This window comes from Panthera onca, chromosome A2, assembly GCF_046562875.1.
Source record: "Panthera onca isolate mPanOnc1 chromosome A2, mPanOnc1 haplotype 2, whole genome shotgun sequence".
Classification (NCBI taxonomy): domain Eukaryota; kingdom Metazoa; phylum Chordata; class Mammalia; order Carnivora; family Felidae; genus Panthera; species Panthera onca.
In genome coordinates this window covers 156,100,057-156,115,123 of record NC_138340.1, presented here as the reverse complement: position 1 = coordinate 156,115,123, position 15,067 = coordinate 156,100,057, and the positions used below count along the sequence as shown (strand labels likewise).

Genomic DNA, 15,067 nt, shown 5'->3' with positions numbered 1-15,067 from the left:
GCACCTGTTCATTTGGGTGATTTGTTGCCAATACATGATTTTAGAGGGCTTTTGTTATAACAAGTCACTTGAGTTCTACAAGTGAATCAATCATCCATATGTGCTTGATGGCCTCTATTCACAAGGAATACATAGTCTAGCCCACAAACATTTACTCTTCCCATGGCTATTCTTGGAGTCACACTTATGACACATTTAGCAACACTGGGAACTCCCCCTCTATTCTGGATTTTAGACCCCATGAACCAACACTCTCTTAGTTCCTCCTCCTCTTCGCTTTACCCTATCCTCCTTTCCCCACTTCCACAGTATTGCTGCTTATCCAAATAAGGCAAGAAAGAAATAACTCCAAACAAATCATAGGCCTACAATCCACTTTACCACCATCCTTTTCCCACTTGACATACTTATTTCTTTTAAATAAAACCAATGAGAACAAGATAGTCTCTTCAACAAGTGGTGTTGGAAAACTGGATGGTGACATGCAGAAGAATAAAACTGGACCACTTTCTTACACCACACACACAAAAAAATTCAAAATGGATACAAGACCTAACTGTGAGACAGGAAACTATCAAAATCCTAGAGGAGAACAGAGGCAGCAACTTCTTTGACCTCAGCTGTAGCAACTTCTTACTAGACACATCACTGAAGGCAAGGAAAACAAAAAGCAAACATGAACTATTGGGACATCATCAAAATAAAAAGCTTCTGCATAATGAAGGAAACAATCAGCAAAATTAAAAGGTGTCCTACGGAATGGGAGAAGACATTTGCAAATGACATATTGGATAAAGGGTTATTATCCAAAATGTATCAAGAACGTATCAAACTGAACACCCAAAAAACAAATAATCCAGTGAAGAAATGGGCAAAAGACATGAATAGACACTTTTCAAAGAAGACATCCAGATGGCTAGTAGACACATGAAAAGATGCTCTCCATCACTCATCAACAGGGAAACACAAACCAAAACCATAATGAGATACCACCTCACACCTGTCAGAATGGCTCAAATTAACAACACAAACAGCAGGTGTTGGCAACAATGCAGAGATAGGAGAACCCTCTTGCACTGTTGGTGGAAATGCAAACTGGTACAGCCAGTCTGGAGAACAGTATGGCTGTACCTAAAAAGGTTAAAAATAGAACTACCCTCCAATCCAGCAATTGCACTACTAGGTATTTACCCAAAGGATACAAAAATACAGATTCGAAGGAATAGATGCACCTCGATGTTTATAGCATCATTATCAACAAGAGCCAAGCTAAGGAGAGAGCCCAAATGTCCATAGACTGATGAATGGATAAAGAAGATGTGGTGGATATACACAATGGAATATTACTCAACCATCAAAAAGAATGAAAACTTGCCATTTGCAATAATGTGGATGGAGCTAGTGAGTATTATGCTAAGTGAAATAAGTCAGTCAGAGAAAGACAAACACCACATGATTTCACTCATATGGAATGTAAGAAACAAAGCAAATGAACATATGGGGGGAGACAGAGTGGGAAAAAACCATGAGAGACCCTTAGAGAGAACAAACTGAGGGTTGATGGAGAGAGGTGGGTGTGTGATTGGCTAGATGAGTGATGGGTATTAAGGAGGACACTTGTTATGATGAGCGCTGGGTGTTGTATGTAAGTGATGAATCACTGAATACCACTCCAGAAACCAATATTGCACTGTGTGTTAATTAACTCGAATTTAAGTATAAATTTGAAAAAAAATAACACATAGGGGAAATTATGAAAATGGGAATAGAAATAATATAATACAATGCAAAACTTAGAGATGAGGAAATACAATAGAATGATAGTTCAGAAGGAAAACATATGTGTTCAAAGATCACTGTCTGTCCTTTTAGTGTCCACAGATTTATATACATTTATAAAGGGCTTTTTCTGATCACCTCAAACAGGCAAGAACATTTAACAAGCTAATCAACATGTGAATAGTAATGCTTTAGCAAAAATAACCACGCCAGCCAGCTACTGACAGAACAAACTGTTCTACTATCAATGAAATTCCTATAGAAATAAAGTCATTTTAACTGATAGATAGATAGATAGATATAGATAGATAGATAGATAGATAGATAGATAGATAGATAGATTCCAGTAGACCAATAGCAGAGAGCATATTTCTCTGACCTCTGTCACCACATGCCCAGGAACACAGTCTATCCTCTCTGATTCGGGGATCTCTGGGCACTCTGGAACAAATGAATGACCTGCATAGGAATTAAAGGAAAAAGTTGAAAGTTTGTAGTGTAATCACAATTTCAGAAAGGATGCAGGCAAAGTTACAGACTTGTCAGCCAAATTCTCTAGTCAATGATCACTAGTAGTTGGTATCTATCTGTGCCTACAAGTGTTAAACACATTTGCTTTTTGTTTGGTTGCTTGTTATTGGATATAATTCACATGCCATAAATTTCACCCTCTTAAAGTGTACAATTCAACTGCTTTCAGTTTTTTACCAAGTTGTGTTGCCAATCACCACTATTTAATTCCAGAACATTTTCATCCAAAAAGAAATCACATACCCATTCATGGTCACTTCCCATCCTCTCTTCTCCCAGTCTCTGGCAAACACTAATCTGTTTTCTGTCTCCATGGATTTGCCTATTCTGAACATTTCATATAAATGGAACCATAAAGTATGCGGTCATTAGTGCCTGGCTTTTTCACTTGGCATAACGTTCTCAAGGCTCATCTATGTTGCAACACATAACAATAATTGTCTTCCTTTTTTTTATGGCTGAATCATAACCATTGTATGGATATAACACTTTAAAAAATCTGTTCCAAAGTTGATGTACATTTGTGCTGTTTTTTACTTTTTGACTATGACATAGAATTCTGCAATGAACATTTGCATACAGGTTTTTGTGTGAACATATGTTTTGAATTCTCTTGGTTATAGATCTGGAAATGGAATTACTAAGTAATATGGTTGAACTCTTTCTTTTTAACCTTTTGAGGAACTGCCTAACTTGTTTCCAAAGGGACCAAAATTCCAAAATTTTACCTTCCCACCAGCAGTGTGTGAGGGTTCCAATTTCTCCACATCCTCAACACTTTTTATTATAGACATTTTCCTGGGAGTGAAGAGTATGTGATTTTGACTTACATTTTCCCAAAACTGATAACAAGTATCTGTTCATGACATATTGGCCATTTGTTGATCTTTTATGAAGAATGTCTGTCCAAATTCTATGCTCATTTTAAAAACTGGATTATTTTTCTTTTAAGTTTTGAATTGTAAGATTTCTTTATACATCTGGACACAAGAATCAGATATGTTATTTGCAAATATGTTTCTCATCCAGTGGGCTGTCTTTTCACTTCCTTGATGGTGTCTTTTGAAGCACAAATTGTTTTTTTTTAAGTAAAATTTACCCATCTTTTCTTTGGTTGTTATGTCTTAGGTGTCATTTCTAAGACACTGCTGTCTAACTCAACGTCAAAATATTCATAACTATGTTTTCTTCTTAGAATATTATACGCTTGGCTCTTACGTTTCAAATTTTGATCCATTTTAAGTTAATTTTCATATGTGATGTCAGGTAGGGATTCAGAATTATTTTTTTACATGTGGCTGTCTGTTGTCCCACACATTTGCTTTTGTTTGTTTGTTTGTTTGTTTGTTTGTTTTTGCTTTTTTTCCCACTTACTTTCAGCCATTTATGAGGTAAACCAGGAAGATATTATAATCTCCATTTGAACAAAGATCCTCACTCAACGTTGGCTGTTCTTCCTTTAGCCTTTATCACATTTGCGAGCCCCTCTCCCCCACCCATCAATGTAACATCAGAAGTGGGACCTGGTTCAGTAGGCTCCATGAGCCAGTCAAAGCCCAGAATTGCATTTGAGTCTTGAGTTAACAGTGGACATAATAGGTACCCTTTAGTGCCTTTTGTTTCTATTCAAAAAAGACCTCAAAACAACTCTCCTACCTTTATGGCTCTACAGTTGTATGTATATATATTTAAAAAAATTTATTTTAAAATTGGATTGAAGACTTAAAAGTAAGACCCTTGAAACTGTAAAACTAGAAGAAAACATATGAGAAACACTTCATGAGATTGGTCTTGGCAATGATTTTATGGATATGATCTCAAAAGCATAGGCAACAAAAGCCAAAATGGACAAGAGGGACTACATCAAACTAAAAAGCTTCTGGATACCAAAGGAACCTATCAACAGAGTGAAAAGTTTACATAAGAAATGGGAGAAAATATCGGCAAACCTTCTATCTGAAAATGGGCAAAATTCTAAAATGCATAAGGAACTCCTACAACACAACAATAAAACCAAAATGAAAAACAATAACTTGATTAAAAAATGGGCTAATGACTAGAATAAGCATTTCTCTAAAGACACACAAATGGCAAACAGAAAAGATGCTCAATGTCACTAATCATCAGGGAAGTTTAAATCAAAACCACAGTTACATATCACTTCACATCTTAGGATGGCTATTATAAAGAAAACAAGAGATATCTTGCTGGCTCAGTCAGTAGAGCATGTGACTCTTGATCTCAGAGTTGTAAATTTGAGCCCCATTTGGGATGTAGAGATTACTTAACAATAAAATCTAAAAAACAAAATAAAAGGTAGAAGTGTTGATGAGAATGGGAGCAATAGGAAACACCTGTATGCTAATGGTGGGAATGCAAACTGGTGCAGCCACTGTGGGAAAACAGTATGGAGGGCCCTCAAAAAATTAAAAATAGAACCACCATATGATCCAGCAATCCAACTTCTGTTATCAGCATGATTGAATAATTCAAAAGAATGGAAATAAAAATATCAAAGAGATATAAGCATTCTCATGTTTATTGCAGTGCTATCCACAATAACCAAGATGTGAAAACAATCCAAGAGTCCATCAACCAATGAATGGATAAATCAAATGTGGTGTGTGTGTGTGTGTGTGTGTGTGTGTGTGCGTGTGTGTGTGTATCAGAATATTATTCAGGCATAAAATAAAGAAGGAAATCTGGTTATTTTCAACAACATGGATGAATCTGGAGGACATTGTGCTAAGTGAAATAAGCCAGTTACAGAAGGACAGATGCTGTATGATTCCATTTATAGGACGTATCTAAAATAGTCAAATTCACAGAAGCAAAGAATAGAATGATGGGTGCCAGGGCCTGGGGGGAGGAGGAAATGGGGTGTTCTTAATCAACATGTATAAAGTTTCAGTTAGGCAAGATGAATAAGTTCTACAGATCTGATGTACAACATTATGCAATAACAATACTGTATCGTACACTTAAGAATCTATTAAGAGAGTAGATCTCATGGTAAGTGTTCTTATCACAACAAAAAAAATTAAATTAAAAAACCTCCTTTTCAATTCATGTAAACATATCTTCAAAAAGCATCTCGAGAGAAGCCCAGTATATACAACAGTTAAAAGTGAAACTATTCTGCGTGAATTAGAGTGTGATTTAGGGTAAAAATGCAGGTGTGAAGATGTAGTTTTATTTTAACTAAGAGAAACTACTTATTCATGTATATTGGATAGTAATATCATGGGACTTGATACTCAAAAAAAGTTTTCTAGGTAAAAGGTAATAATAGGCTAAAAACAGTTTATATCCATGGTTTTCAAATCTTCTTTCAAAGACATAAGTGTTCCTAGAAAGTGCCCTAATGTTTACTGTGGACAGTGGTGAAAACAGATTGAGTAGGTAGGCTCTGCTCTCAGCACAATTTCTTTTCAATGCACACCTAACCTACATTTAGAAAGTGAACTTCATCAGGCAAAATAAACCTCAAATTCTGTTTTAATTAGGGCTAGGGTTTTGTATTACACACTATTATTTTATTATTTAGAGTATCATGTGTTCATGAAGGAGAGGGCATTCCGTTTGAGGCTTCTGTGTGAGAGAGAACAGTTTCAAAGGTATTGATGAAAAAATCATAGTTATTTCAATCAGAATATGGGCTGGAAGCTAATTATAATAGATCTATTTAGGCCAAGTTAATCAGCCCTCAAGTTGCCTGTAACTTAATTTCCTTTTCCGTGATGTAATGGGATTTGGCACTGTTACCTCAACTGTTCTTTCTCTCTGAAGGCTTCATGACTGGATTGAAGGACAGAAATCCAATGAGCCTAATTTTGCATCTTGTTAAATTTTCATCAAATGAGACTTTCATCAGAAGATCCTGAACATCACTATCATTAAGGCATTTGCTATAGAAAAAGAACACTTGTCTTTTGAAAATTGACTTAAATTAGTTGTGGATGTGGATTTTGAATAATGCAATGTGGTGCCATGCTGAACAGTGAAGAAATATAATGATGGCTTTGGCAACCAGAGAGGACTTTCTTTACCAATCCTTCCAACCCCAAAGCAACAAGCATCTTCCTTACCTGAAGGATTTCCCAACACCAAAAGCATCAAGAAGATATCTAAGGCGAGTATAGTTAGGAAGAAGATGATCAGAAGGACTTCCAACACACTCAGATTCCTTGCCATCTAGACGGACACAGATAATGGCATTTAAGCAAACCACAAACCCCATCAATCCAAAAGATAGGCATCATGATTAGAATGTGAACTCATTCGCAAGATGACTTGATTATAAGCATTCCTCTTTATATAATCAAGAGAATATTGGTTTCCATCCATTACAGTGTTTACAATGAACTCTAGTCTGTGCGTCTAACACCTCTAAGCCTCCTGTCTTTTTTGTCTGCAGAGGGATTGAGTATTGTCCAAGGAGAGAATATACCAGACGTAAAGAACTGGAGGAAGGGAGGAGTGGAATGGAGTAGAGGAGAGAGATGAGGGTTTAAGGTGGCTCACAAAGCCTTTCTAGATGCTACTTTGATCCTCACACCCATCCTGGGCAGTAGAGAAGAGGGTACACTCAGGGAGGGAAAAAGTAAGAAAACCTGAATTCTAGTCATCTTATTCCACTTCCTATACCATGATGGTAAGGAGTTTAATTGTTCAGAAGTGACTAAACCTGTTAAGACTCTTGCAACAAAAATGAACCTAATTCTGATCTCCAGCACAATGCTTGTTTGCGTGATCACAGCACACAAACCCATATAAATTTGGTGGCTCACGGTAGCCCTGTTGATCATGCATAGACCCATGTTTTGAAATATTTGGTGTATTAGAGTGTGTAATGAACTGGGAACCAAAGAAGTTCAATTCTTGTCCTGGCTTGCATACCAACAGATGGGCATTTTAGCTATTTGGATGTGCATTTCTCCATCTACAAAATGAAGTCAGATTCTGGAGTTACTCTCATTCTTCTGCTCTAATTATAGTAAACCTCACATTATATCTATGCCTCACAATTCCATGACAGCCTTCACCATGTCATTCCTTGGCTGACTCTTTACCATCACTACGCTTCTTACTACCCCTGCATATTGGCTATTCCCTGGAACTTATCACCCCTCAGAATTGGTCCACTTCTGAACTCTTAGCCTCTACTTCCTATTTCCTGGGCAGAAGCTCATGCCCTTTTACCTTCTCATGACACTGTTTCCTTATTCTTTGATCACATTGAGGCTTCTGTTGTGCTCCCTTCCCTCTTAATTTCTTAGTCCCGCCTGGCTACCGTCTTTCCCCGATGGAGGCCTCAATAGCTATTATTTCCCACATCTTCCTTGCTCCCTTATCTGCTAACTGAATCTATACAATGAAGCCATTGATCCAAACTTCTCCCTTCTGGGTTTATGCACTCAGCCCAATGTAGATGCCACTGGGTTCATAATCTGACAAATATGCTGAACCTTCATGCTGACTGACAATCTTGCCACTTTCTCTCATTTCTCTTAGGGGGAATTTCAAATATTGATCCTTGTTTTCAAGCTCCAACCTTTGTCACCTATGCTGTTTGCTACTCTCAGTCCAATCATCTCCAACATCACAAACAAAACAACTAGTTTACAGAAACTATTTTGTCTCCCTGCTTCTCAACCCAAGCTTTTCTATAAAAATTATCTACATCTAGATAAATTCTTATCCTTTCCCCTCTTCTCAGTGGAAGAGTTTTCCATCCTCTTGTCTAAGCATAACCCTTGTATCTCTCCTATAGATCTCACACACTATGAATTTCTCAAAAATCTTATTCCACCAATTATCCTTCCTCTTTCTTGAATTATCAACCTTTCCCTCTGAATGTGTTCTTTCCCCCTCAAAAGTATATCCCAAGTTGCCCTAAACTCTGGTGATGATTCTGTGTTCTTCTCTAGGTACCATCGTAACTTTCTTTTTCCTTCCACAAATAACTTTCCAAAAAGATAATTCCACCCTGCCTGTATTAGTTTCCTTGTATAATACTGGCATGCCTTCTGTTTCCTGTATTCCAAGGAAACTCCTCCTGTCAAGGTCACCAGGGATTTAGCTGCTGAATACAATGGGCACTCTCTTAAACATCCAGCACTATCAACCACTTCCTCCTCTTTCAATTTCTCCATGGTTGGATTTTTTGATTATCATTCAATCTTGGTTTTCACCCATGTTTCTGGTTCCTCTTCAATTTCCTTTTAGTCCCTTGTTTCATTAACTATTGATATGTCCCACATTTTCAACATAGGTCCACTATCCTTTCTCCTTTAGCAAGCTCCACGACTCATGACTTCATATAACAGAGGACAATGTAATCTGTATTTCTAGCTCAGAGATTCAGATTCATGTGTGCAACCACCTATTAGATGTTTCACCTGGATACCCCACACACTTCACCAAATTCAGCATGCTTAAACCTGCACTCATCTCTCCCCACACCCCAGTCCCAGCCTATGCCAATTCTGCCCAGTTGGCCTCTCCTAACATGAGTAATATCTTGAAGAACAGAATCACAATTTTGTCAAAAACCTAAGTAAATTTTTTGACTCCTCTTTTTTTTTTTTTAGTCCTTCCAGCCAGTCACCAGTTCAGTCAGACTCCTTTCCCAATATCTTTCAAATCTATTTCTTCCTCTCCATCCCTACTGGAAATGCTTTAGTCAGGCCATCATTTCTGGCCTGAACTGTGACCACAGCTTCCTCCTGGCTCCCTGCTTCCTCTCTGCAGATGGATTGCTCTTTCTTCTGCACAAATGGGGTCATTTAGTTTTCCTCTATTCAAGTCCTCAGTGGTTTCCCAAATAAAATATAAATGCTTTAGCTTTGTATTCACAGGTCTTCATGACATCTCCTATGCCCGCCGCCCTGCCTCTTCTCTCCCCTATGTTGCAGCTATACCAAACCAACAACTATGTAGTAATAATCTATAAATCCAGGTGAACAAAGAATTTCTTACTTTTTTTTTAACTTCACCTCTCTTTTAACTTTGCATTTCCCTGTACCCCTGTTCTTCTCAGCCCTGGCCCAATGCCATGACCATTTCTGTAAGTATTTTCATACCTGTATAGCTTCATTTTTTAATTGAGACAGGCTTTGGTTAATGTGTAAAAAGACAAGCAAAAAAGCACCTTAATTTTGAAATGGAGGTAAGGAGCAAGGATCTACAAATAATTTGCCATGGGTTGCAGGGAGTTAGGATTGAGGCTTGGGATTGAAGGTGGAGTTTATTAACTATCTTTTCATATTAGCCTAAATCTATCAGGCATCTCTCCTCTAAACTCTTCAAAGGTTTACTCTAATCCCTGTAAGATATATATCATGTTATTATATTCCCATGATACCCCTACATTGAAGTTGACCAGGCAGGCAACATGATGCCCATCTTATGTCAATGTTAAGGAATTGTGCCTAACCATGGTTAGTGGTGTAACTGAGGCAAACACTGAGGCTCTGCTTCTTAAACCAGTCCTTGAGTGTTCTCACTCTCTCCACAATGTCTCCTGGACTGTACAGCTTACAGATCTAGAGGCTGGATCTCCAATGGTGAAATTTCAGGCAGTGAAAGAAGTCTGAGAGACCCACCCCATGTGCTCACACAGTACATGACTTTGTTTCTTATACACAGAGCCCATGACTCACTACCACAGCAAACACTCTATCTGTCACTCAGCTTCCCTTCTCCAAGCACTGTGTCTCTCCATGAGGAAACTTTGCTTCCCAGCCTCTACAAACCCAAGGCACATGCCTCTTCCACAGCTTCTGAATCCTCCCAGGGGAGCAGGCTCAACACCTCCCAGGGGAGCAGGCTCTGGAAGTTCAGGATCCTCTGAGGACAACCCTAGGCATTTTCCTGCCTCAGGGACTACTGCCATCCTGCCAGCAAGTGGGTAGGTGGGGATTCCAAAAGGTAGAAAGTCTTTCCTACTCAGAAACCCTCCCTACCCAGAGCCACTTTTCATCAAACAGAATTTTAGAATAATTAAAATCCAGACTATGATTAAAAACCTTAATGATTGTATACCATTTCCCTCCCTGCCCAAAGAGATGCATTCATTGTACATCTAATTCACGGCACTTTTAGCCAACTTCCAGAAGGAAGCTCCCAGTGAGAGTTTTCTTCCAGTGAGAGAGTAACATCTTGGATTCAACCCTCCCTGTCTGTTACACACACACACACACACGCACACACACACACACACACACACACACACACAATCTCTCCAGTCAGCCTGTGACTTCATGCACTATCTCATTCCCACTCCTCATGGTCTCTGGAAAAGGAAGAAAATATCAGGTCCAAAAGAAAAGTGTGAGTTGTTCAGATCATTTTGCAGAGGAGACAGGGACATTTAAAAGAAAAAAGGAACACTACTTACTCAAAACACCACATGCATGGAGAAAAGTACTCACCTCATAGCCGTATCCCTTTATTTGCTATGTCTATCCCTTGGTGGTTCTTGAGGAGCACTGAGCAAAGGTGACTAGGTTGATGTAGCCAGCTTCTGCTAGGATTGATTTATTGCCCTGTAAATTTGACGGTGATTGGAGGAGAGGAGGGTTTTCCAATTGACCATAAAATGGCCCTTGCTTTCCCTGGGACTTAGAGTGAGCTCCGTTTGTTAATAAAAGAGGAAGGTGGGGTTTTATTCTAATAGTTATGCCTCTTCTGTGTTCCTGTTAATATCCAATTACTTTGCTTGTCACATTATACTTGCTTGACTGTCCATGTCGCCTAAAGAGCTCAGGAGCTGGATCTTCACTTTTGTATTTGTGTCTCCTGTGCTTAGCCTAACATTCATAGATAGTTTTAAATATATGGCCATTCGTTGAATATGTAAGTGAAAAAATGAATAGCTTTTGCTTCACTACATTGTTCCTTTCTCCATTTTGCCACCCAAAGTTCTCTTGCATAACTCAGCTTTCCACTTTTTTTCAAGTTGATTTATTTGAGAGAGAGAGAGAGAGAGAGGGAATGAGAGAGCGTGCACATGTATAAGAGTAGCAGAGAGAGAGAGAGGAGAGAGAGAATCCCAAGCACTGATGGTGCAGAGTCTCATGTGGGGCTCAGTCTCACAAGCCATGAGATCATGACCTGAGCTGAGATAAAGAGTTGGGTGTTTAACTGACTGAGCCACCCAGGTGCCCATCCATTAATTTGAATAAGTGTTCCCACCAATTATTCTAAATAAAAGAAGCACCATTAAAGTAGAAATTATATAATATTGAAGTGAGAAGACACCTTCACTGGAAATTTATCATGCTCTTTGACTGATGGGTATTTAAAAAAAAAAAAAACTTCTAATATTTAAGGAACTTTGCATCTTGGGAATTCTGCCTCCCCAAGGAAAAGGCTAGAAATTCTCTTTCACAATCTCCCTTTCAGCCAAGGTAGAGGCAACTGGCCTGTGCTGGGCCAATGAGGTGTGCCTGTGACCCAGAAGACGGTGGAGAGAAGGAGGTATCATGTGGCATCCAGGATGGTGAAGAGACATTGTTTCGGAGGCAGTAGGGACAGGCAACCTAGTGGCATCCTATGCCCAGTATTGAAAGTACAGGCTGCTGGACATAGGCTAAGGACAATGGAATCCCCCACTTGGTAATAAGACTATTGTTCCTAGCCACATAGCCTACAAACCTGACACTCTTAGCCCTCTTGGACTTTCAATGAGTCACTAATATCTTCAAAAAAATTTTTTTTTTCTTCTTAAGCTAGCCAATGTGGGTTTTTATTGAAATATATCACATACCATGACATTTACCCTTTCAAAGTATACAACTCAGTGGTTTTTTGTATATTCACAGAGTTTTGCAACCATCACCACTATCTTCTTCCAGAACATTTTCATCATCCCAAAAGGAAGATATCACTCATCTGTGGTCATTCCCCATTCTCCTCTTCTCCATCCCTGCAACCACTGATCTACTTTCTATCTCTATGGATTTGCCTGTTCCAAACATTTCATATAAATAGAATCATACAATGTATGACCATTGGTGTCTGGCTTCTGTCACTTGGCATAATGTTTTCACAATTCCACCATGTTGTTGTAGGTATTAGACACCCTCAGGTATCAGTACCTTATTTCTTTCTAAGGCTGGATCATATCATTGTATCAATACATTTTGTTTATATACTCATCAGTTGATGTACATTTGGGTTGTTTATACTTTTCGGCTATATGAGCAATGCTGCTCTGAACATGCATGTACAAGTTTTTGTGTGGATATATATTTTCAATTCTTTCGGGATATACCTTGGAGTTAAATTTCAGGATCATATGGGAGCTCCGTCCTTAACTTTATGAAGAATTGCAGAACTGTTTTCCAAAATGTAAAATTCCAGGCAACATTTTACATCCCCACCAGCAATATATGAGGGTATATAGTATGTGTAGGAGACTGCATATCCTATATATAACAAAATATGAGGGCATGCCATCTTTTAATGGCATCTAAGATCCATAAGTAATATAGTAGACAGAGCAGTCCATGTTTCCTTCAAATGCTCAATGTATGGCAAGTACACACACACACACACACACACACACACACACACACACAAACTTGGTTTCTACCCTGATTAACTTCAGAAATGAGATATCTACCTTATCTTTCATTCCAGTAAAACAGGGCCTTTGTTTGAAAATGTACCAGGATCTCACTTCAAGTTGGGACGATATCTTGGCAAGAGATTAGGAAAGGAGATTTATTGCTACACAAGGTCATTCTATTCTTTGTGTGATACTTTACTCTTGGCTCCTCATATCCCATGCTCATTTATGACATCATTTACATTACAGTGTTGACCAACAACCACAGCTAGCCTCCGTTTCCTGAAGTGCAGAAATTAGCTCACTTTGCCATCCCTTCTTGCTTACTAGCAACTGGAAGGTACTGGGCCACATGCTTGTGTCGACCAATGAAAAAGAGACATTTTGAAGGGAAAAAACAAGCATGTGACCAGTATCTTCCAGTTGTTTCTTAGCAAGAAAGCATGGTGAAGTTAGCTCCTGACAGAACTTGTAAAGTGATCAAAGCAAGCTGATGATTGAATGGCCAAGTCAGAAACCAACAATATGTATCACCCTTAACTTTCAAAGCACCATCCTCCAAGACAAGATGCAAAAATCTCAGTGATACTGCTGCATTAACAAGAAGGGACTGTTGCAGACACATATCTGCTGGGGCCCACACAGCCTTGTCTTTGTAGGTATTTATGTTAAGTAATGTTATAATAAGGATGCTTTTATTATTTTTTTTAACGTTTATTTATTTTTAAGACAGAGAGAGACAGAGCATGAACGGGGGAGGGGCAGAGAGAGGGAGACACAGAATCGGAAGCAGGCTCCAGGCTCTGAGCCATCAGCCCAGAGCCCGACGCGGGGCTCGAACTCACGGACCGCGAGATCGTGACCTGAGCTGAAGTCGGACGCTTAACCGACTGAGCCACCCAGGCACCCCATAAGGATGCTTTCAATAAGAAATGGAATGAATTTCTTCCTCTTTTAGTGAAAGGGTTTCAGATGGCTCTTTCTTTATTTTGACATACCTACAAAGACATAAAGTGACATTATGTGATCTCTGGGGAACAGAATATCTCAAAAAGACTCCAACCTTTCTGCTAATAGCTTGCCAGGAGTTGCAAGTGTAGGTCCATGTTGCTGGGTCTGCCTCAAGGTAGCCACAAATATATATGGCTCCAGGTGTAGTGATTCTTACTTCTTTCCCAAGTTTTTATGTAAATTCCAGTTAGTTAAAATACAGTGTAATATTAGTTTCAGGTGTAAAATGTAGTCATTCACTGCCACACAATACCAGGTGTTCATCATGACAAGGGCCCTCCTTAATCCCCATCACCTATTTCATCCATCTCCCTACCCACATCCCCTCAGGTAACCATCAGTTTGTTCTTCACAGGTAAGAGTCTGTTTCTTGGTTTTCTTCTTTCTTTTTCCCCTGTGTTCATTTGTTTGGTTTCTTAAAATCCACACGAGTGAAATCATATGGGATTTGTTTTTTCTCTGATTGACTTATTTCGCTTACATTGTACTCTCTAGCTCCATCCATGTCTTTGCAAATGGCAAGATTTTATTCTTTTGTATGGCTGAGTAATTTTCCATTGTGTATATATATACCACTTCTTCTTTATCCATTCATCAGTCAGTGGACATCTGGGCTCTTTCCATAATTTGGCTATTGTTGATAGTGCTGCTATAAACATCTGGGTACATGTATCCCTTCGAATTAGTATTTTTTGTATCCTTTGGGTAAATACCTAGTAGCACAATTGCTGGGTCCTAGGGTAGTTCTATTTGTAACTTTTTGAGGAACCTCTGAAGTGGTTCTTAAAGTATGCTCTGGAGACCAACCTCTGGGAGGTCTTTGAGACCTCTTCAGGGTGTGTGTGAGGTAAAACTATTTTCATAAAAAACACTAAGAACATATTTGCCTTTCTCACTCTCTTTCTTTCCTAAGTGTACAGTGAAGTTTTCAAGAGACTATATAACATGTGATATCACAAAAGGTTGAATGTAGAAGCATATTTGAGGTTTTGGGATCTTTTTCTATTAAACCAGATTTTAAAGAGATTTCCAAAAATGTAAAAATGCAATTCTTCTAATTTTCTTTGGAAAATATAACTATTTTAACATTTTAAAGTTTTTATTTGAATTCCAGTTAGTTAACATACAGTATAACATTAGTTTTGGGTGTACAATTAACTATTTTAAGTT

At 38.6% G+C, this 15,067-nt stretch overlaps 1 protein-coding gene across 1 annotated transcript in view; it reads right to left on the bottom strand.

Annotated features, from left to right (window-relative positions):
- The window catches only part of LOC132679615 (putative maltase-glucoamylase 2), a 90,068-nt gene extending 79,201 nt beyond the window's left edge, over window positions 1-10,867 (bottom strand). Inside the window, exons 1-3 of the mRNA XM_060633318.3 lie at window positions 10,746-10,867; window positions 6,399-6,504; window positions 2,159-2,238 (exon numbers count right to left, since the gene is read on the bottom strand). Coding sequence (XP_060489301.3) covers window positions 2,159-2,238; window positions 6,399-6,504 — 186 coding nt within the window. The 5' untranslated portion in view covers window positions 10,746-10,867. The remainder of the gene's footprint in view (window positions 1-2,158; window positions 2,239-6,398; window positions 6,505-10,745) is intronic.
- Window positions 10,868-15,067: the final 4,200 nt, after the last annotated feature.